Source organism: Oratosquilla oratoria, chromosome 6 (assembly GCF_046742065.1).
Source record: "Oratosquilla oratoria isolate Oo_2021 chromosome 6, ASM4674206v1, whole genome shotgun sequence".
NCBI lineage: Eukaryota > Metazoa > Arthropoda > Malacostraca > Stomatopoda > Squillidae > Oratosquilla > Oratosquilla oratoria.
In genome coordinates, this window is record NC_134782.1 from 84,337,995 (window position 1) to 84,362,779 (window position 24,785).

Consider the following 24,785-nt stretch of genomic DNA (forward strand, 5'->3'; position numbering starts at 1 on the left):
AATAACTGAAATTCAATATTTTCCAATTTGGACATTCTCTTGAATTTCAATATTTACCAATTTGGACATTTTCTTGAATTATAACATATTGCAAGCCAATTCCCACACATATGGCCAAAGACAACATAATACAGCACAGCAAAATCAGCTCAGCTATCCTTACAAGTTAGTACCATCAGTCTGACATCTAGTCTACCTCAGCAAAAACTCTGCGAGGAAGGCATATCCCTGAGCTGTTCTGAAGTCATCCAGCAAGGTCTGTGATACATCTGAGGAGTCCTTCAGGAAGCAGAATACAGTGACAAACATCTCCACAATTTCTAGGGGGGCTAAATCTTGTCCCCTTTCCATATTCTCCACACACAAGGCCACACAACCTTTATCTGCAAATATTAATTACCATTAAGATATCTTTCACATTTTTGTGATGAGTAACTGAAGACTACAGCTTCTTATGAAGTTAAAACACTACATCACCATTATTTTCTTTATAGCTAGGATGCAACTCTAGGAATGTTTCTGTGTTTACTTGTATATCTACCTAATCGTAAAGAAAAGGAGGTAATGAAGGCCTGTGCCTTTGAGAAGCAACATCAAGATGATGGATGAATGATGGACCCTCAAAAGGATTATTACCCCATGAGTGGATCACCAGCTAGTATCCAAAGTGGTTCACCACCCTTACCTCCACCAACAGGTTCCGAAAGGCTACTACCAGGCTTCCAAAACAGGCACAAAGCTCATTCATTCATTCATTCATTTATAATAATACTTCAGGTTCCTTCCATTCCATATTCTTTGTCATTTTTTCTATTAACTACTTAGGTATGACTTAATTTCTCATGTGCAGCATTGGCTGCCATATGTAATTTGCACCACACTACTCAAATTATTAAATATAAAGTCATTGCTGTATTATTCATTCCCTTTTACCGAGTAATAATAAACACAGAAAAACATGATCAAATCAGTTCACAGAATCCTGGGGTAACTCATGTACAACTACAAAAAATATATATATATAATCAAGACATCGACGTCAGCATCCTCATGTACCCACTCCCGCCTCATGACACCTATGGAGGTGTCATCATACTGAAGTGGTTAAAGAAAGCAGTAAACTGATGCCTGCCCTCCTATATCTTCTACAAGCCAACAATACTAATGATAAATTCAGGTCTTTATGTATTCCAAAAATTCACACAACCCATCTTGTATACTCATGCATCTTTCCAATGTGGCAGCTGCTCTTCAAGGGGTCCACTTAAAATGCACCACACTCAAGAAGACCAAGCAATACACAACAAATGACTTGTTGCTTACACACATTAAAATCCTCAGCCAAAAACACAAAAACATAAACTCATCCTAAATATTGTAGCAATGCTACTGTTGGTGAAGGGAAAGAGGTTTTGGTGAGTTCATCTCCTTTATTGTAAGGTACGGGTGAACTGATTTTACATGCGGCTGAAGCCACTATATATATCACGTGGGTAGTCACCCATGGTGCGTAATTACATAATTGCACTGGGTTAAGTTAGGTTGGGTCAAGCAGTCGCACTGGCAGAGAAGCGTCAGGTCGTGGATAACATCATGCACATTCCATGCTACGTGACTGTCACGGCTGTACAATACTCCCCTCTTAAATTTGCCTAGGCTTCAGAAGGCGTCCTGCACATGAGAATTTGGTGGGCAGAGTGTATCCTGACCTAACCTAACCCAATGCAATTATGTAATTATGCACCACAGGTGACTACCCATGTGGTATATATAGCGGCTTATGCCGCATGTAAAATCAGTTCACTCATATCTCACAATAAAGGAGAAGCATCAGGTCGTGGGTGACATCATGCACATTCCATGCCATGTGATGATCATGGTGTGTACAATATACATATAACCAAAGGCATTTTCCCTTTTATAGAGTCAAAGTATACACCCACCCTAAACTCATCCAAAAAGCCATTCACTGTTCCTACCATTTTAGTACTTCATGGATGAAAAGTCATCCCAGTCCTCCATCACAATGCTCAAGTCAAAGGCAATGCAGCAAGACACAGCAATTACACAGTAGAACCTGACAGCTGGAGCTGGTTTATCCCCACTGCTTCATTACATAGAAGCCCCTCCCCCCTCATCCACTCAAGGAACTTAAGGAACAGACTAGAATATCCCTTCAGGCTGAACCATCCTCATCCATTTACAATCACTCTTTATTCACTTGTATTTTTTGCATGTGAAGGAGGATAGGGAGGGAAAGATAGATGTTGTGGGAAGTGCTAAGAAAATGAATGTGATGAGTGAGGAAAATGGAGGAGAAATAAGGAAGGATGAAGTGAAGGCAGTTGTTAAGATGATGAAAGCAGGTAATGCACCTGGTCTGGATGGATGCCATGCAGATTGTCTAAAAAAAGGAGGTACAGTGATGGTGGACTGGCTGGTGAGGTTATTTAATGTTTGCTAGAGAGAAGGTAGAGTGCCAAAGGACTGGAGGAGTACCTGTATAGTTCCACTTTACAAGGGAAAAGTGGACAAGTGTGAGTGTAGTAGTTTCAGAGGGATTAGCTTGTTAAAGTGTAGTTGGGAAGGCTTATGGGAGGATCTTGAATGAGAGGATTAGGAGAGTAACAGAGGGAGTAATTGGTGAGGAACAGTGTGGATTTAGGACAGGTAGAGGTTGTGTAGATCAGATTTTTGTGGTAAGACACATGTGAGAAAGCTATAGGAAAAGGAAAGGATGTTTGTTGGGCTTTTATGAATCTGGAAAAGGCTTATGACAGGGTAGACAGGAAGGCACTGTGGGAGGTTTTGCAGATATACAGGATAGGAGGAAAGCTTCTAGAAGCTGTCAAGAGTTTTTGCAAGAGTGTAGAGCATATGTCAGGATTAGAAATGGAGAGAGTGAGTGGTTCAAGGTAAAGGTGGGACTTCATCAGGGATGTGTTATGTCACCCTGGCTATTCAACTTATACATGGATGGGTGGTGTGAGAGGTAAATGCAAGGGTGGTGGGTCAGGGATTGGAGATGTTTAAAGAAAATGTAGAAAAGTGGGAGGTGAGCCAGCTGTTGTTTGCGGACGACACTGGACTTGTAGCAGGATCAGAGGAGGGATTGAGGAAGTTGGTGACAGAGTTTGGGAGTGCGTGGAAGAAGAAAGTTGAAGATAAATGTGGGTTGTACAGCCGCGACAAGTCACGTGGCAGGGAACGTGACTGATGTCCACGACCTGACGCTTCTCTGCCAGCGCGACCCTGCTTGACCCGACCTAACCCAGTGCAATTACCTAATTACGCACCACGGATAACTTTCCCACGCAGTATATATATCGGCTTCCACCGCATGTAAAATCGGTTCACTCGTACCTTACAATAAAGGAGACGAACTCACCAAAACCTCTTTCTCTTCACCAATAGTAGCATCGCTACACTGGTGACCATTCGGAGCGACAATGGACCCATCTACCGCCGCCACGCTGCCCGCTACCAACAACGTCAACGCCGTCTCCTTGAAGCTGCCGCCTTTTTCTACGGTCGACGCCCCCTCCTGGTTTCGACGGAGATTCAGTTCCGCCTGCGCAATATCAGCGCGTCCCAAACGAAGGCAGACTATGTTCTCGAGGCGATCCCCGAGGATGTGTTCCCACTCATCTCCCACTGGCTTGATCAACACGACGGCGTTATCCAGTATGACGTTCTGAAACAGTACCTGCTTCTGGAATTCGCGCCGTCAGCAGCCTCCAGAGCCGCAAAAATCCTCCAACTCTCCCAACAGCCACTGGGGGACATTAAACCAAGTACAGCATACCTCGAGATGATGTCCATAGCCCGCCTCCCGTCCATAGCCCGCCTCCCACCCACAGCCAACGGAACCAGCAGGAACGTCGATATGCTTCGTCAATTGTGGCTCACGCGCCTCCCAGCGCCCGTCCGATCCGCCCTTGGCAACGCCGAGGAAATGACCACCGACGAAGTTTCACGGAAGGCGGACCATCTCGCCGATGCCCACGCCGCCGCAGCAAGGAGTCAGGATGTCTGTGCTACGGACGACATCAAGGACGAAATCTTCGCCGCAGCAGCATCGCCAGCCAACAGGCGCCAACAACACCAGCAAAGGCAGCGACGCCGGACCACCCCCGCTCTGCACCTGTGCTACTACCACACAAAATTCGGCGCCTTCGCCAAGAAATGCCAACCAGGATGTACCTGGACAAAAAACGCCTAAATGGGTCACCGTCCATCACGGTGCCCCCTACAGGCGCAACGGGCCTCTACACCAACGACAAGGCCTCTAAACGTCGCTTCCTTGTCGACACTGGTGCTTGCAGGTCCATAATTCCTGCATCCGCTGCAGAACGCCGGGTCCCCAAGGACGTTGGCGTTAGGCTCGTCGCAGCTAACGGCACTACTATAGCTACCTACGGGTGGAAACGCCTGAACTTCACCTTTGGGAGTCGCCACTACTCATGGAACTTTATCCTGGCAAACATCAAGACGCCCCTTCTCGGTGCTGACTTCCTCGCTCATTACAGGTTACTGGTCGACGTCGCCAACAGCCGCCTAGTCTGCGCAACCGCATCCGTCTCGACGCCCCTGCAAATCGCACCACAGCCAACCACGGTCGCCACCATCGACGCTAGAATGCCCTACGCCCACCTGCTCACGGAATTCCCCGACGTCTTCAAGCCTGAGCTGCGACAGACACCACAGACGCCAGCTAAACATGGCGTGTACCACTACATCAAGACGTCTGGGCCCCTCGGCATCCTCGGCGACCTCGACTTCTGCGTCTGCTACGTCGACGATATTCTGGTCTTCTCAAACTCGCCTGACCAGCACCTCCAACACCTGCGGACCATCCTCGAGCGTCTCCAGGACAACGGCCTCGTTGTCCGCTTTGACAAATGCAGCTTCGGAAAAAAGTCTGTCCCATTTTTGGGACACCTCATCTCTCCTGACGGCGTTCGTCCCCTGCAGGATAAAGTCGCAGCAGTCGACAAATTTCCCAAACCTACTACCAAAGCCTTGCAGGAATTTATTCGGATGGTAAACTTCTATCACCGTTTCCTCCCTAACATCGCTCAAACGCTGCACCCACTTTATAACGCCCTTCACGGAAAACCAAAAGACCTCCTGCGGAACCCCGCCATGAAAGCTGCCTTCGTAAACGCCAAAAAAGCCCTTGCCCGTGCCACCACCCTCTCCTTCCCTGCACCAGGTGCCCAGCTACAACTGTCACCGGACGCCAGCAATGTCGCCGTAGGGGGTGTGCTCGAACAAACCCTCAGTGGCAGACCTACACCCCTCGGTTTCTTCAGCAGGAAACTCTCCAAGGCCGAGCTCAACTACAGCACCTTCGACAGAGAGCTCCTCGCCATCCACCACGCCGTCCGTCACTTTCGCCATTTCCTCGAGGGCTCCTCATTTATCATCAACACCGACCATCAACCTCTGGTGCACGCCTTCACAAAACAACAGGACGCTTGGTCTGCCAGACAGCGCCGCCACCTCTCCGCCATCGCCGAGTTCAATTGCACCATCAGGCACGTCCACGGTACAAACAACCCCGTCGCAGACGCCCTCTCCCGAATAGCCATCGACGCAGTTCAACTCGGCCTCGACTACGCAGCTATTGCCAGAGAGCAACGGGAGGATCCTGAAACACTTGCCTACAGGACATCCATCACATCCCTTAAGTGGCAAGACGTCCCTTTTCACGACAACCACACCATCCTCTGCGACATCAGTACCGGCCGCCCACGACCCCTAATCCCAGCTGCCTTCCGACGTCAAGTGTTCAATTTAATACACGGCCTGTCTCACCCTTCAGGGCGCGTCACTGCGAAGCTCCTGAAGCAGAAATTCATCTGGCACAGCATCTCCAAGGACGCAAAGGAGTAGGCCAGATCCTGCATTGCCTGTCAGCAAAGCAAAATTCATCGCCACACTGAATCAGACATCGGATCATTCCATCTGCCCCGACGACGCTTCGCACACATTCAAGTCGACGTCGTCGGCCCACTCCCCCTGTCGGAAGGCCATCGTTACCTCTTCACCGCCATCGACAGATCGACCCGCTGGTTGGAGGTCATCCCCCATGAAGGATAGTACCGCCTCATCTTGCACTACAGCATTTCTCAGTGGATGGATAGCCAGATTTGGCCTCCCGGAACACGTCACCTCCGACCGAGGAACTTGCTTCACGTCGCGGCTGTGGCACTCTCTCGCTGAACTCCTGGGTACTACAGTCCATCACACTACCTCCTACAACCCCGCAGCCAACGGCATGGTCGAGCGAACCCACCGCTCACTCAAAGCATCTCTTATGGCACGCTGCAACAACGGCTCCTGGCTATCCCAGCTACCATGGATACTCCTTGGCCTTCGGACAGCCATCAAGGACGACCTCAACGTGTCTCCAGCAGAGATGGTCATCGGCCAAACCCTCGTCGTGCCCGCAGAATTCTTCCCTCCACAGGAGTCTCCCGGGAGCCTGCAACAGCTTCGACGCACTGTCGGCAAATTTGCGCCATGCATGCCGACACATCACCAGGAGGTGAAGGAATACCTCCCAAAACACCTCCACACCTCGACACACGTTTTCCTGAGGACGGACGCTCACACCCCACCACTCACCCGTCCCTACACTGGCCTCCATCTTGTCCTTCAACGTAAAGACAAGACCTTCCACATCTCCATCTCCGGCAGGCCAGAATGGGTTTCCATCGACCGCCTAAAACCGGCACACCTCGACACTCCGCCCACCAAATTCTCACGTGCAGGACGCCCCCTAGCCAAGGCAAATTTAAGAGGGAAGTATTGTACAGCCGCGACAAGTCACGTGGCAGGGAACGTGACTGATGTCCACGACCTGACGCTTCTCTGCCAGCGCGACCCTGCTTGACCCGACCTAACCCAGTGCAATTACCTAATTACGCACCACGGGTAACTTGCCCACGCAGTATATATATCGGCTTCCGCCGCATGTAAAATCAGTTCACTCATACCTTACAATAAAGGAGACGAACTCACCAAAACCTCTTTCTCTTCACCAATAGTAGCATCGCTACAGGGTAAAAGTAAGGTGATGAGATGTACAAGGGGTGAAAGTGGCAGTAGACTAGAAGTAAGCATTGATGGAGAGCAACTGGAAGTGGATAGTTTTAGATACTTGGGTGCAAATGTGGCAGGAAAGGGTGGAGTGGAGGTGGAGGTAGAATGTAGATTGAGAGAAGCGCATAAATGCCCTGGTGAATTAAAAAGTGTAATGAGGAATAGACATTTGGGAATGGATGCTAAGAGGAGATTGTATTTACCTAGTTGTATTTTGCGGGAAGGGGAGCTATGCTCGTGGTGTCCCGCCTTTGTATCTCGCAGTGTCTAGTTTGCTTTTAAACTCATGAATGGTTTTTGCACATACTATTTCATTATCCAGTTTGTTCCAATTGTCCAATATTCTATGTGGAACACTGTTTTTCTTCAGTTCTCTTCTGTAGCTATGTTTTTTTATTTTCTTTCCATGTCCTCTTGTGTTTCTCTTGTCCCAGTTTAGTAAGTCCTCTCTGTGCCTTTCATGATTCTGTAGATGGTCAGTAGGTCACCTCTCTCTCTTCTTTGCTCCAACGTCAGTAACTCCAGTTTAGCCAATCTCTCCTCATATGATAGGTTTGCAAGTGCAGGTGCCATTTTTGTTGCAGCTCTCTGGATTCTTTCTATTTTCTTTATATTCTTTTTGGTACTGGGTGACCACAACATCACTGCATACTCTAGTCTAGGCCTTATCAATGTAACCAATATTTTTCTTTATCATGTCTTCGTCCAAGTATGCAAATGCCACTTTTATTGATCTTAGCAAGTTGTAAGCCTTCCCAACAATTTTGTTAACCCCTTCCATACGGTGCCGCACACGTAGGCGTCATGGGGAGCGAGTGTATTCGCGAGGCTGCCATATCGGCGTCTTGATTATATTTATTGTAGTCGCCCCTCCATAATGACATTCTTTCGAATTCTTTTGTAATCGCATTTTCTATGGTTATCAAAATTCACGGGTGAAGAGAGAACGATCGATATAAGCGGTGACTATATTTTATGATGCGAGTATTATTACGACACGTCGTACGGCTGGCATTGGCTGCTGCCACCGAGATCTAAGTCCATGACGCCTACGTGTGCGGCACCGTATGGAAGGGGTTAATCTGTTTATCATAGGACAAGTCGTTTGTGATAATTACCCCCAAATCTTTTTCGGATCCTGCCTTCTTTACCTCCTTGGTTCCAATTGTACATTTTCCTGATATTCTGTTTTTGCTTTTTCCAAACTCCATTATGCACTTCTTAGTATTGAAGTCCACTTCCCATTTCTGACTCCAGTTCCATACTTTATTCAGGTCTTCCTGCAGTGCTTCACAGTCCTTATCAGCTTCTACTTTCCTTAACAGTTTGGCATCGTCTGCAAAGAAGCTCATGTAACATTTCACATCCTCGTCCATGTCATTCACATAAATAGCAAACATTATTGGTGCCAATACAGATTCTTGCAGTACTCCACTGATCACCTCTTTCCAATCTGAATATTTTTCTCTGAGCACTACTCTCATCTTTCTACCAGTCAGGAAGTCCTCCATCCATTTTAGTAGGTTCCCTTGTATTCCTCCTATATGTTCCAGTTTTTTTAGTAATTTTCTGTGTGTTACTTTGTCAAAAGCTTTTTGCAAGTCTAGGAAGGCACAATCAGCCCATCCATTTCTTTCTTGCACTATGTCTATTAGTCTTGAGTAGAAGTATATTAAGTTTGTGGTGCATGATCTTCCTTGTCTGAACCCAAATTGTCTTGGGTTTATTATATTGTTGTCTTCCAGATGTTTTACCCATCTATTCTTGATGATTTTCTCAAAATTTTGGCTATAGTGCTTGTTAGTGACACTGGCCTATAGTTAGTGGGTTCTTCCTTGTTTCCTACTTTATATATTGGTACAATGTTAGTGCCAACAGCACTGTATGGAGCAGAAACATGGAACATAAGAGAGGAAGAGAGAAGGAGTTTGAATGTGTTTGAGATGAGGTGTCTGAGAATTATGATGGGGGTTACTAGGCTAGATAAAGTGAGAAATGAGGAGGTGAGGAGGAGAATAGGGGTGGTAAGGGAGTTGGGAGATAGGGTTGATGAAAGAGTAATGGGATGGTTTAGACACATGGAAAGAATGAGTGAAGAAAGATTAGTAAAAGAGGTATGGAAGGCAGAGGTAGAGGGAGTGAACGTGAGGGGATGTCCTAGGATGAGATCCATGGATGGGGTGAAGGGGGCTTTGGGGAAGAGGGGAATGTCTGTTGAGGAAGGACGGGAGAGGACAGAAGACAGGTGAATGGAGAAGCATTGAATATGGATGATGTTGTGATACATGAGGTGGAATGGGTGGGGGGATGGGGGGTGAGGTAGTATGTATGAGAAAAAGTTGACGCAGCCCAAAGGGATTTCTCCCCATCTTTTCCTTTTCTGCATGGGGGGACAGAGAGGGGGGGTCGCTGATTTAATGAAGTGGCCTTGCTGTGGATGTGCTGTGTCTTGTGACACTACCTCTGACCCAGGGCAGTGGACAAGGTGCAGAGATGACCCGTCATCCAGGAGGTGCTAAGATAAGAGGGAGGGTAGAGGGTGGAGGGGAGTGGAGTGTATTTAGGGATGGAATGGGTGGGAATGGTTTTATGCCTTTTTCTTTTTGGCTACCTCCCTTGTAAGGAAGAAAAAGCCTTGGTATATGTATGTATCTTTTGCATTCTCTCTCCCTTGCTCAACAGACATTCCTTTTGCATCTAATGCCCCCTTCACCCCATCCTTCCACCTCATGCTTACTCTTCCCCTGAATTCCCTCCATCTACTTCTGCTTTCCCCACTCTTTTTCGCTAGTTTTTCATTACTAATCCTTACCATACACCCAAACCACCTTAGCCTTCTTTGATCAACCCTATCTGTCATTTCTTACCACCTACCTCTACACCTCACCTCCACACTCCTTACTCAATCCTTTCCATAAATAAATGTTAACGGAATCACAAACAAGTATATAGGGTAACAGCAATTCTTGTTCAAATACACCAAACACATTGTACTAACACAAAAAACTCAATTCTAACCACAGACCACATTTCCAGCCTTCAGAGACTACATTACCACCCAAGAAGAAAAACACAACATAAAGACAGACTCAATACTAATACACAAAAACATTCCATTCTTATACATACATATACCAAGGCTTTTTTCCCCCTTACAAGGGAGGTAACCAAAAAGGAAAAGGCATAAAATCATTCCCACCCATTCCATCCCTAAATACACTCCACACCCCTCCACCCTTCACAGCAAGGCTGCTTCATTAAATCGACGACCCCCCCTCTCCGTCCCCTCATGCAGAAAAGGAGAAGACGGGGAGAAATCCCTTCGGGCTGCGTCAAATTTTGCTCACACATACTACCTCACCCCCCATCCCCCCGCCCATTCCACCTCATGCATCACAACATCATCCATATACAACCATTCTCCATTCACCCCTGTCTTCCGTCCTCTCTCGTCCTTCCTCAACAGACATTCCCCTCCTCCCCGAAGCCCCCTTCACCCCATCCATCCACCTCATCCTAGGACGTCCCCTCATGTTCACTCCCTCCACATCTGCCTTCCATATCTCTTTTACTAGTCTTTCTTCACTCATTCTTTCCATGTGTCCAAACCATCCTAATACTCTTTCATCAACCCTATCTCCCAACTCCCTTTCCACCCGTTCTCCTCCTTACCTCCTCATTTCTCACTTTATCTAGCCTAGTAACCCCCATCATACTTCTCAAGACACCTCATCTCAAACACATTCAAACTCCTCTCTTGAAACACAAAGGCAAAAGCCGAAAAGACTGTGAGAATCAACACCGTGTGAGATCGAAACCTTTATTGGTACGACGTTTCGCTTGTTACAGCTTTTTCAAGTACAGACATATGGCAAACACTCTGAGTACATATAGGCCGATGGGGAAGGAACTGGGAGAGGTTATCAGGGAGGGGTGGGTGGTAGGTGGAAGGGAGGAGGGGGGGAGGTGTGAGAAGGGGACAGGTGGGACTTGGTGGAGAAAAAGGAGGACATTTCGGACAGTTTGTTGAAAAGGACTAAGGGGGACGTTTCATACATTTGAATAATGTCCTCCTTTTTCTCCACCAAGTCCCACCCGTCCCCTTCTCACACCTCCCCCCCTCCTCCCTTCCACCTACCACCCACCCCTCCCTGATAACCTCTCCCAGTTCCTTCCCCGTCGGCCTATATGTACTCAGAGTGTTTGCCATATGTCTGTACTTGAAAAAGCTGTTACAAGCGAAATGTCGTACCAATAAAGGTTTCGATCTCACACGGTGTTGATTCCTTCTCTCTTCCTCTCTTATGTTCCATGTTTCTGTCCCATACAGTGCTGTTGCCACAATCACTCATTCATACAGTCTCCTCTTAGCATCCATTCCCAAATGTCTATTGCTCATTACACTTTTTAATCCACCAAGGCATTTACTTGCTTCTCTCAATCTACATTCTACCTCCACCTTCACTCCACCTTTTCCTGCCACATTTGCACCCAAGTATCTAAAACTATCCACTTCCTCCAGTCGCTCTCCCTTAATGCTCACTTCCAGTCTACTGCCACTTTCACCCCTTGTACATCTCATTACCTTACTTTTACCCACATTTATCTTCAGCTTTTTTCTATCACACACTCTCCCAAACTCTGTCACCAACTTCCTCAAGCCCTCCTCTGATCCTGCCACAAGCACAGTGTCGTCTGCAAACAACAGCTGGCTCACCTCCCACTTTTCTCCATTTTCTTTAATCATCTCTAATCCCTGACCTACCACCCTTGCATTTACCTCTCGCACTACCCCATCCATGTATAAGTTGAACAGCCAGGGCGACATAATGCATCCTTGACGAAGTCCCACCTTTACCTTAAACCACTCGCTCTCTCCATTTCTAATCCTGACACAAGCTCTACTACCCTCATAAAATCTCTTGACAGCTCCTAGAAGCTTTCCTCCTATCCCGTAAATCCGCAAAACCTCCCACAGCGCCTTTCTGTCTACCCTGTCGTAAGCCTTTTCCAGATCCATAAAAGCTCAAAAAACATCCTTCCCCTTTCCTATAGCTTTCTCACATATCTGTCTTACCACAAAAATCTGATCTACACAACCTCTACCCAATCTAAATTCACACTGTTCCTCACCAATTACTCCCTCTGTTCCTCTCCTAATCCTCTCATTCAAGATCCTCCCATAAGCCTTTCCAACTACACTTAACAAGCTGCCCAGGATGTAACACTTCACCCCATACCATACAACACATAATGGAAGACTGCATTATACACAATCATGCACGCAAACAACACAACATGCACTCTATAAAGGATTTGTGGGAAAACCCAGTTTCGGCTGTGGCATTCCTTGGGGAGACGGGACTGCTCGGACAGACAGTCTAGGGAACGACAACAACAACACTTAACAAGCTAATCCCTCTGAAACTACTACATTCGCACTTGTCCCCTTTTCCCTTGTAAAGTGGAACTATACAGGCACTCCTCCAGTCCTCCAGCACTCTACCCTCTCCAGCAAACATTAGTCCTCCAGCACTCTACCCTCTCTCCAGCAAACATTAACCTCACCATCCAGTCCACCATCACTGTACCTCCTTTTTTTAGACATTCTGCATGGCATCCATCCAGACCAGGTGCCTTACCTGCTTTCATCATCTTAACAACTGCCTTCACTTCATCCTTCCTTATTTCTCCTCCATTTTCCTCACTCATCACTCTCATTTGCTTAGCATTTCCCACTGCAGCTATCTTTCCCTCCCTATCCTCCTTCACATTTAACAACTCCCTAAAATATTCTGCCCATCTTCCCCTTACTGCCTTCTCTTCCATTATCATCTCTCCATCTGCACCTTTTACCTTTTCTTTACTTGATTTGCCTCCTCTTCCTCTCTTAGTTTCTTTCCAAAACATTTTTTTATTACTTTCAAAATTTTCTGTCATACTCTTACCCCATTTCACATCTGCTCTCCTCTTTGCCTCCTTTACCTTTTGCTTTACTTCTCTTTTCTTTTCTTTGTACCTCTCATATGACTCCCTCGTCCTATTTTGTAACCAATCTGTGAAAGCTCGCTTCTTCTCTTCTACAACCTTCTTTGTTTCCTCATCCCACCATTCACTATCCTTTCTTCTACTTCCTCCCATCCTTCTTGTTCCACACACCATCTTTACACAGTTTGTGACTCCCTCCTTGAACCATACCCATTCCTCCTCCACTCCTAGCTCTACTCTATCCTTCACTCCCTCCCACTCCTGCTTCAGCTTCTTCTTGTACTCCTTCTCCCTTTCTTTTTCATTTAAAGAGTTCACTCTAAGCACCTCCCTACCTTTTGTCCCTTTCCTCTTTCTCCATCTATCCTCCACTCTCAACTTACCTTCCACCAAAAAATTATCTGATATTCCCCCACCCTCTCCCCTTAGCACATGTACATCCTTAACTTTTCCTGTCATAATCCTATTTACCACTACATAATCCATTAACGCTCTATCTACCATCCTTCCATCCACCACCCTCTCCCATGTGTACTTATGCTTGACTTTCTTCCGAAACACTGTATTTGCTATCATCAACTCTCTAGACACATTTCCACCATCAACTCTCCACTACGATTCTTTCCTGGAACTCCACATTTTCCAACCACTCCATCAATTGGATCATTTTCTACCCTAGCATTAACCCCTTCCATACGGTGCCGCACACGTAGGCGTCATGAGGAGCAAGTGGATTCGCGACGCTGCCATATCGGCGTCTCGATTATATTTATTGTAGTCGCCCGTGTTTTTACATTCTCCCAAATGCGCCCTGAATCCCATTCTCTGTGGTTTTCAAAATTCGCAGGTGAAAGAGAGAACGATCGATATAAGCGGTGACTATATTTTATGATGCGAGTATTATTACAACACGTTGTACGGCTGGCATTGGCTGCTGCCCGCGAGATTTAAGTCCGGAGTGAAGTGGTTAAGGTCTCCCAGTACTATTACAGTGACAATTCTCCCTAAATCCTCTATGCACTCATTTAAATCTATCCAAAAAGTCTCCCTTTCTTCTACACTCTTCTCACTGCCAGGACCATATGCACTTACAAAAACCCACATCTCTTTTCCCAGTTTCACCTTCATCCACATTATCCTTGAGGAAACCTTCTTCCACTCCACTACACGTTTACCTATCTCTTCACTTACTAGAATAGCCACCCCTTCCCTCCCTCACCCTCTCTTCACTCCTGATAACCTCCCACTTACACTCCCAAACTTACACTCACCCTTCCCTTTCAACTTAGTTTCATTCAAAGCCAACACATCCATCTTTCTTCTCACAAACATACTACCTATCTCTTCCCTTTTACTCTCATCTGTACCACATTCTCAAAAATAAATAAATAAATAAATAAGTTATCACTCACAGACACTACAGTAGAAATAATTACCATCACTCAAAGACTTGACAAATCACATACTGAGGAGAGGTCTGACTACACACTGCTCTATATGGCTACAAACACAATCAGCTACCCAAAGAGGGAACAATCCCCAAGAAATTCTACCACAACATATTACACTCCAGTGAATTCCCCACAAGACAACATCCCCCTGAACAAAACTAGCATGTGACTTCCCTTTATATTGAAATATACATACATACATATACCAAGGCTTTTTCCCCCTTTCAAGGGAGGTAGCCAAAAACAAAAAGGCATAAAATCATTCCCACCCATTCCATCCCTAAATACACTCCACTCCCCTCCACCCTCCCTTCCATCTTAGCACCTCCTGGATGACAGGTCATCCCTGCACCTTGTCCACTGCCCTGGGTCAGAGGCAGTGTCACAAAACACAGCACATCCACAGCAAGGCCGCTTCATTAAATCGGCGATCCCCCTCTCCGTCCCCACATGCATAAAAGGAGAAGACGGGGAGAAATCCCTTTGGGCTGCATCGAATTTTGCTCACACATACTACCTCACCCCCCATCCCCCTGCCCATTCCACCTCATGCATCACAACATCATCCATATACAACCATTCTCCATTCACCCGTCTTCTGTCCTCTCCCGTCCTTCCTCAACAGACATTCCCCTCTTCCCCAAAGCCCCCTTCACCCCATCCATCCATCTCATCCTAGAATGTCCCTTCATGTTCACTCCCTCCACATCTGCCTTCCATATCTCTTTTACTAGTCTTTCTTCACTCATTCTTTCCATGTGTCCAAACCATCCTAATACTCTTTCATCAACCCTATCTCCCAACTCCCTTTCCACCCCTGTTCTCCTCCTTACCTCCTCATTTCTCACTCTATCTAGCCTAGTAACCCCCATCATACTTCTCAGACACCTCATCTCAAACACATTCAAACTCCTTCTCTCTTCCTCTTTTATGTTCCATGTTTCTGCCCCATACAGTGCTGTTGCCACAATCACTCATTCATACAGTCTCCTCTTAGCATCCATTCCCAAATGTCTATTCTTCATTACACTTTTTAATCCACCAAGGCATTTACTTGCTTCTCTCAATCTACATTCTACCTCCACCTCCACTCCACCTTTTCCTGCCACATTTGCACCCAGGATTCTAAAACTATCCACTTCCTCCAGTTGCTTTCCCTTAATGCTGCCACTTTCACCCCTTGTACATCTCATTACCTTACTTTTACCCACATTTATCTGAATCAGCTTTCTTCTTTCACACACTCTCCCAAACTCTGTTGTCACTAACTTCCTCAATCCCTCCTCCGAAATTGCCACAAGCGCAGTGTCGTCTGCAAACAACAGCTGGCTCACCTCCCACTTTTCTCCATTTTCTTTAACCATCTCCAATCCCTGACCTACCACCCTTGCATTTACCTCTCGCACCACCCCATCCATGTACAACTTGAACAGCCAGGGCGACATAATGCATCCTTTACGAAGTCCCACCTTTACCTCGAACCACTCACTCTCTCCATTTCTTATCCTGACACATGCTCTACTACTCTTGTAAAAACTCGACAGCTTCTAGAAGCTTTCCTCCTATTCTGCATATCCGCAAAACCTCCCACAGTGCCCTCCTGTCTACCCTGTCGTAAGCCTTTTCCAGATCCATAAAAGCCAAAAAAACATCCTTCCCCTTTCCTATAGCTTTCTCACATATCAGTCTTACCACAAAGATCTGATCTACACAACCTCTACCCGTCCTAAATCCACACTGTTCCTCACCAATTACTCCCTCTGTTCCTCTCCTAATCCTCTCAATCAAGATCCTCCCATAAGCCTTCCCAACTACACTTAACAAGCTAATCCCTCTGAAACTACTACACTCACACTTGTCCCCTTTGCCCTTGTAAAGTGGAACAATACAGCCACTCCTCCAGTCCTCCAGCACTCTACCCTCTCTCCAGCAAACATTAAATAACCTCACCAGCCAGTCCACCACCACTGTACCTCCTCCTTTTAGACATTTTGCATGGCATCCATCCAGACCAGGTGCCTTACCTGCTTTCATCATCTTAACAACTGCCTTCACTTCATCCTTCCTTATTTTTCCTCCATTTTCCTCACTCATCACTCTCATTTTCTTAGCATTTCCCACTGCAACTATCTTTCCCTCCCTAGCCTCCTTCACATTAAGCAACTCCCTAAAATATTCTGCCCATTTTCCCCTTACTGCATTCTCTTCTATTATCAACTCTCCATCTGCACCTTTTACCTTTTCTTCTCTACTTGATTCGCCTCCTCTTCCTCTCTTAATTTCTTTACAAAACATTTAATTACTTTCAAAATTTTCTGTCATACTCTTACCCCATTTCACATCTGCTCTCCTCTTTGCCTCCTTTACCTTGTGCTTTACTTCTCTTTTCTTTTCTTTGTACCTCTCATACAACTCCCTCGTCCCATTTTGTAACCAATCTAAGAAAGCTCGCTTCTTCTCTTCTACAACCTTCTTTGTTTCCTCATCCCACCATTCACTACCCTTTCTTCTATTTCCTCCTGTCCTTCTTGTTCCACACACCATCTTTGCACAGTTTGTGACTCCCTCCTTGAACCATACCCATTCCTCCTCCACTCCTAGCTCTACTCTATCCTTCACTCCCTCACACCCCTCTCTCAGCTTCTTGTAGTCCTTCTCCCCTTTTCATTTAAAGAGCTCACTCTAAGCACCTCCCTACTTTTTGTCCCCTTCCCCACCTCCATCTATCCTTCACTCTCAACTCACCCTCCACCAAAAAATTATCTGATATTCCCCCACCCTCTCCCCTTAGCACATGTACATCCTTAACTCTTCCTATTATACTCCTATCTACCACTACATAGTCCACTAATGCTCCATCTACCACCCTTCCATCCACCACCCTCTCCCATGTGTACTTATGATTGAGTTTCTTCCGAAACACTGTATTTGCTATTATCAACTCTCTTTCCAGACACATCTCCACCATCAACTCCCAACCATGATTCTTTCCTGGAACTCCACATTTCCCAACCACTCCGTCAATTGGATTATTTCCTACCCTAGCATTAAGGTCTCCCAGTACTATTACATTGACATTTCTCCCTAATCCCTCTATGCACTCATTTAAATCTATCCAAAAAGCCTCTCTTTCTTCTACACTCTTCTCACTACCAGGCCCATATGCACTTACAAAAACCCACATCTCCTTTCCCAGTTTCACCTTCATCCACATTATCCTTGAGGAAACCTCCTTCCACTCCACTACACGTTTACCTATCTCATCACTTACTAGTATAGCCACCCATTCTCTCCATCGCTCTCTCTTCACTCCTGATTCACTCTTCACTCCTGATATTGAAATATGCTAACCTCAAATCCATGTAAAAGCAAAATAGTAAGCCACTCTTTTAAAACAAATGCATTGGTTTTTCTTGTCTTACTATGAATGTAGCTGACAACTGGTTGTGACAGTCCATGACGTGATAAAGTCATCAGAACCTCAGCAGCACTTTTTCTCCACATGGCATTGTTCTGTGGGCACCAAGAAGTAATGGCTGAGAAGAGAAGTGTTAGGTCATCCTTCCTGGCAAGTTCTTCTGCTGGGGCAACTTGTGAGCACAGGCGAACAAGTAGCTGCAAAAGAAGGATTATGTGAATGAGTATACATACACAAACAAAAAATGGATATTAGAAATACCATTAAGAAAATATCTTACCACATGTATTCTTACAAAACCTATAAAGGTGTTCAAGACAAATATTAACAATATAAGGAATCTCCACATATACAAAGGCAATCAACACCGGATAATTCATGTCACACCTGAACAAAGATTTTCTGCAAGAAAATTCTCCTTTCATTTGGGGAAAAATCTGTAGCATTGTTATCTGCCTGGTCTGCCTGATCTGTTGTTGTTGATTCCATTTCCGGAAGGTCAAAGAAGAGGTATAGACATTTGACCAATGTAGAGGGCAGGGCAGCTGCAGTCATCACCTGTAGATTATACAACAAACAAATATTCAATTAAACCAAGCCCTGTGAGACCCCACAAATTAATTCCTTCAATTCTGACATCTTATCCTTTGTAATTGTCCTCATGCATCTCTCCTTCAGAGAGTCCTTCATTCAATCAATTTGTTTCCCCAATTCTCTTTGGCAGGAGACCTCCAGCCCCCAGTAAACTGCCCATGGCTATCACTTCAGAACTCAAAAATTCTTGGACTAACTTTTGATACTCACATGATCTTGAGCCCACACATTAAAAATCTGATTATGAAAATCAACAAGAAAATACACATTCTAAAATAAATTTCAAGCACATGTTTTGGACAGTAAGAGTAAACTCTAATCACAGCATGGAAACAGTTCTGAAGAACATTCAACTGTGATTCCACAATATGGTTGACAACAATCAGGAAAACAGAGACCTTACAAACTATACAAAATAAATCATTGAGAATACCAGGATACATCAAAACCATCCCAATAAAACACCTACATACAGAAACCAAAATCATCCCCACTAAACACCATATAAAAATGATAGGTACACAGCTCCCTAACCACCCCATCCAGGTACAACATTGAACAAACATGGTGACATTATATAACCCTCACTATTTCCTACCCTACCACATGCTCTACTACTTGTATAAAAACTTTTAATTACCCTAAATAGCTTTCCCACAATCTCATATATCTGCAACACATCCCACAATGCCTTCCTGTCAACAGTGTCAGGCACCTGCTCCAAATCTATGAAAGTCCAAGACATTTTTACCTTTTTCCAAAAATTTCTTGCATATCTTCATTACTACAGATATATACACATCCTCTTCATTTCCAAAACCTACACTGTTTTTCTCCAATTACTCCCTCTGTTACCCTCCTAATCTTCTCAACACCCTCCCACGTGCCTTACCAACTACACTAATATCTGTCCCCTTTTCCTTTGTAAAATGGAACTAAACAAGCATTCCTCCATTCCTCTGGTACATTTCCTTCCTTTAGACATACATTAAACAACTTCACTAGTTAATCTACTACAACTGTTCCCCCCTTTATCAGACACTCCATGTGTTATATATCAGATCCAGGTACCTCATCAGCATTCATTTATTTCAATTTTTCTGTACCTCATCTTTTCCTAAAGCCCTAAAATTTCCTTTTCCCAATACAGTAATTTTCCTAGCATCTCCCATTGCCACAATCAACCAACCCCTTTTTTCCACATTCAACAAATCTCTAAAATAATCTACCAAATCTTCCATTACCTTACCTCCATTAACATCTGTCCATCTGCACCTTATATTTTTTACTATCACTTAACAATGAAGCGGCCTTGCTGTGGATGTGCTGTGTCTTGTGACACTGCTTCTGACCCAGGGCAGTGGACAGGGTGCAGGGATGACCCGTCATCTAGGAGGTGCTAAGATGGGAGGGAGGGTGGAGGGGTGTGGAGTGTTTTCAAGGATGGAATGGGTGGGAATGATTTTATGCCTTTTCCTTTTTGGCTACCTCCCTAGTAAGGGGGAAAAAGCCTTGGTATATGTATGTATGTACTTAACACACCCCATCACTATTCACTTCCTTCCAAAACATATTCTTATTCTTTACAAAACTACCTATCAAACTTCTACTCCACTTTACAGTTTTCCATATAGATGTATAAACATGTGGAAAAACTTAGGTGATATAACCCAAGCTCAAGCAATACACGAGTTCAAGTCTAAATATGATAACTGGAAATCAAAGATATAGATTAAGTTGGAACTGGACATGAATTTGAGTATGTTAGAAAATTAGAGAATAGGAGACAGAACCCAAGGAGCATTGCTCCTTTCCCGTATACTACAATTAGGTAAATACATCTGCTCTCTTATTTGTCTCCCTCATGATCGTTGGTAAATTCTCCCTTGATATTAGCTTCAAAGATCAGTACCCACCCATTCCAGTTACTGTCTACAAAGACCTTTATTACGCACAGATACTCTCTTCTCTTCCTCCACAACCACCAAATACCAGCCTCCGGAAACATATTCATAATCATATCACTCACCGCTCCATTAACACACTGAAAGACAACACACTGCTGCATGCCAGACCCCTTGATATCCACCCTTCTGAATCCTCTCTCCCACGAAAGGACAGAGTCCACTTGGCCAGACTGCGATGCGGTCACCACCCAGCACTTCTAAGCTACCAGAAGAGGCTGGACGACCATGTTGTGAACAGCTGCCCAGGATGTAACACTTCACCCCATACCATACAACACATAATGGAAGACTGCATTATACACAATCATGCACGCAAACAACACAACATACACTCTATAAAGGATTTGTGGGAAAACCCAGTTTCGGCTGTGGCCTTCCTTGGGGAGACGGGACTGCTCGGACAGACAGTCTAGGGAACGACAACAACAACAACAACTGTCTACATATCTGACCCTCACTTATCTGCAGATATCTTTATAGGCTTAAAACTGATGAAGCAACATAACATAGTCATTTACCCTGCTCAACATGGTATCATTTATGCGAACCATTTCCTTCCTGCATTGCCATCAGCAACTCCTCAACCCGTAAATCAGATTCACATGACCGAGCAGGCACAAGCAAACCATGACTCCTCGTCAATTGCCTGTACTCCCTCCATTCAAATTTACTCTGCTTCATCACACAAGGATGCACCAGCCACTAGTACTGACTGTCCCACCACCTCCATACAACAGAGGTCCCACTGATCAACCACTCCAAACCCCCCAAGGACTCTACCTCTTCCACTTTATTGACAGCTGTGGACATACATTCCAAATATAACAGACATATTAACTCTTCCCACATGTCCAAATCAGCTAAACTCAGGACTAAACATCCATTAAATACCATTGTTATTTCATGAACTGAGGAAAAATTCTTGCCCCATCTCAAGAGTGTTATCTACATTGAAACACAATCATGCAGTGCTCATTAGTCCAAAGACACTGTTTCCTCAGGAGTATACAAATATATACCTATGAGTTTTTCAAGCCCCAGACACCGATGTACTCTGTATGCTAAAAACTTGCTGTGTCAATAGCATTTCTCTCCTTTCAGCCATCAGCTCAACATCAAAGAAAGGTCACACTTGCATTTTGAATGACAATGACACTAACACACCCCTCGATCTCACAGTTGTTACAAATATTTGCGGTTTTGAAGTAGTCACTCTCCAAGGTATGACCTAGATCGGTTCCGACCAACCAGTCATAAATCAGATCCCATTCAAAATGGCCGATACAAGGGTTATACTCTAGGATACATGATATCAATCTGTTGCATTTTTAAGTAACTTTTTCTACTGAATACAGTCAACTCTCAAATAACACGAGGGTTACGTGTTAACCAAATTTGTGTTAAACATATTTTCTCCTAGGAAATTCTGTAATGGTAAGAAGGGGGGTTAGGTTCCTGGACACTGGGAAAGTCTTGTCTATTTTGGGACGTTGGGATTCTGAACTTGAACAAACTCATTATTAATACATTTGTAGGTTACAAAAACAACAAAAACACACATTCTTTGTATTTATTTGTAGTACACAGTTAATCATTCTATGTGCGCACTCGTCACCTGCCACACACTGCCTCACTCACCTCTTCCTCCGACTCCTGGGCACTCATCATTAAAAATTAGTTTATCATTAATTGTGGGTTGGTGACACCATTTTCTTTTTTTGTTTTGATATAGAACAGAAAATGAGAGTTTACAATCTCTAACTAAATTATTCATTTCTCTGTAAAAAAAAATTCAAGCTTTTATGACTTATAATCACTGTTCCATACATTTAAAAATTAGTTTACCATTAATTGTAGGTTGGTAACACTGTTTTCTTTTTTGTTTTGGTGTAGAACAGAAAACGAAAGTTTACAATCTCTAACTTATTTATTTCTCTGTAACAATTTTTCAAGCTTTTATGACTTATCATGGTCCTTATCTTTAACACAGACACTTCCACTCACAGTGCGGGCTAGCTTAAAACTGAGATCAAAACAGAGCACGAGAGACTGACTACACGGAGGCCCTCTCTCTCAGTGCTCTTACCGCCAAATTCAAATCGAGTTGAATTGAAATTGTCGTGTTATTAAGACAATTTTTCCTTAAAAATCAACTCGTGTTAAATCGAAAACACGTTAGCTAAACTCATGTTAATTGAGAGTTGACTGTACTATTATACACAATCTGTTTACTGTTTATTCATCAATTTTATGCCTTTTAATATAATTTTTATCATTTTTTCTTAGTTTTTTAATGTTTTAATACTGTACTGTATTTCAGTATATATACATATACAGGTACATACATCATACATACATACATACATATACCAAGGCTTTTTCCCCCTTACAAGGGAGGTAGCCAAAAAAAAAAAAAAAAGGCATAAAATCATTCCCAACCATTCCATCCCTGAATACACTCCACACCCCTCCACCCTCCCTCTTATCCGAGCACCTCCTGGATGACGAGTCATCCCTGCACCTTGTCCACTGCCCTGGGTCAGAAGCAGTGTCGCAAGACACAGCACATCCACAGCAAGGCCACTTCATTAAATCGGCGACCCTCCCTCTCCATCCCCCCATGCATAAAAGGAGAAGACGGGGAGAAATCCCTTCGGGCTGCGTCAAATATTGTTCACACATACTACCTCACCCCCCCATCCCCCAGCCCATTCCACCTCATGCATCACAACATCATCCATATACAACCATTCTCCATTCACCCCTGTCTTCTGTCCTCTCCCATCCTTCCTCAACAGACATTCCCCTCTTCCCCAAAGCCCCCTTCACCCCATCCATCCATCTCATTCTAGGACGTCCCTTCATGTTCACTCCCTCCAAATCTGCCTTCCATACCTCTTTTACTAGTCTTTCTTCACTCATTCTTTCCATGTGTCCAAACCATCCTAATACTCTTTCATCAACCATATCTCCTAGCTCCCTTTCCACCCCCGTTCTCCTCCTCACCTCCTCATTTCTCACTATCTAGCCTAGTAACCCCTATCATAATTCTCAGACACCTCATCTCAAACACATTCAAACTCCTTCTCTCTTCCTCTCTTATGTTCCATGTTTCTGTCCCATACAGTGCTGTTGCCACAATCACTCTTTCATACAGTCTCCTCTTAGCATCCATTCCCAAATGTCTATTCCTCATTACACTTTTTAATCCACCAAGGCATTTACTTGCTTCTCTCTATCTACATTCTACCTCCACCTTCACTCCACCTTTTTCTGCCACATTTGCACCCAAAAATTTGCGTCAAAATTTACTCACACAAACTACCCCACCCCCCACCCCCCCGCACATTCCTCCTCATGCAATCACAAAATCATCCATATACAACCACTCTCCACTCACCTCTGTCTTCCGTCCTCTCCCTTCCTTCCTTCCTCAACAGACATTTCCCTCTTCCCCAAAGCCCCCTTCACCCCATCCATCCACCTCATCCTAGGATGCCCCCTCATGTTCACTCCCTCCACATCTGCCTTCCATACCTCTTTTACTAGTCTTTCTTCACTCATTCTTTCCATGTGTCCAAACCATCCTAATATTTTTTCATCAACCCTCTCTCCCAAATCCTTTTTCACCCCTGTTCTCCTCCTCACCTCCTCATTTCTCACTCTATCCAGCCTAGTAACCCCCACCATACTTCTCAGACACCTCATCTCAAACACATTCAAACTCCTTCTCTCTTCTTCTCTTATGTGAAGTAAAGAAAGTAGGATCCGAAAAAGATTTGGGTGTAATTATCACGAACGACTTGTCCTATGATATACAGATTAACAAAATTGTCGGGGAGACTTACAACTTGCTAAGATCAATAAAAGTGGCATTTACATACTTGGACGAAGACATGATAAAAAAAATATTGGTTACATTGATAAGGCCTAGATTAGTGTATGCGGCGACATTGTGGTCCCCCAGTACCAAAAAGAATATGAAGAAAATAGAAAGAATCCAAAGAGCAGCTACAAAAATGGCACCTGCACTTGCTAACCTATCATACGAGGAGAGATTGGCTAAACTGGAGTTACCGACACTGGAGCAAAGAAGAGAGAGAGGTGACCTATTGACCATATACAGAATCATGAAAGGCACAGAGATACTTGATAGAGAGAACTTACTTAACTGGGACAAAAGAAACACAAGAGGACATGGAAAGAAAATAAAAAAACATAGCTATAGAAGAGAACTGAAGAAAAACAGTTTTCCAC

General features: G+C 44.6%; 1 protein-coding gene across 5 annotated transcripts in view; it reads right to left on the bottom strand.

Annotated features, from left to right (window-relative positions):
- bchs (WD repeat and FYVE domain containing 3 bchs) overlaps nt 1–24,785 on the bottom strand; it is a 404,566-nt gene that overhangs the window by 351,638 nt on the left and 28,143 nt on the right. For all 5 annotated transcript variants that reach the window (XM_076187465.1, XM_076187467.1, XM_076187468.1 and 2 more), the window contains exons 5-7: nt 18,355–18,525; nt 17,972–18,164; nt 197–383 (exon numbers count right to left, since the gene is read on the bottom strand). In XM_076187465.1, the coding sequence (XP_076043580.1) occupies nt 197–383; nt 17,972–18,164; nt 18,355–18,525 (551 nt within the window). The remainder of the gene's footprint in view (nt 1–196; nt 384–17,971; nt 18,165–18,354; nt 18,526–24,785) is intronic.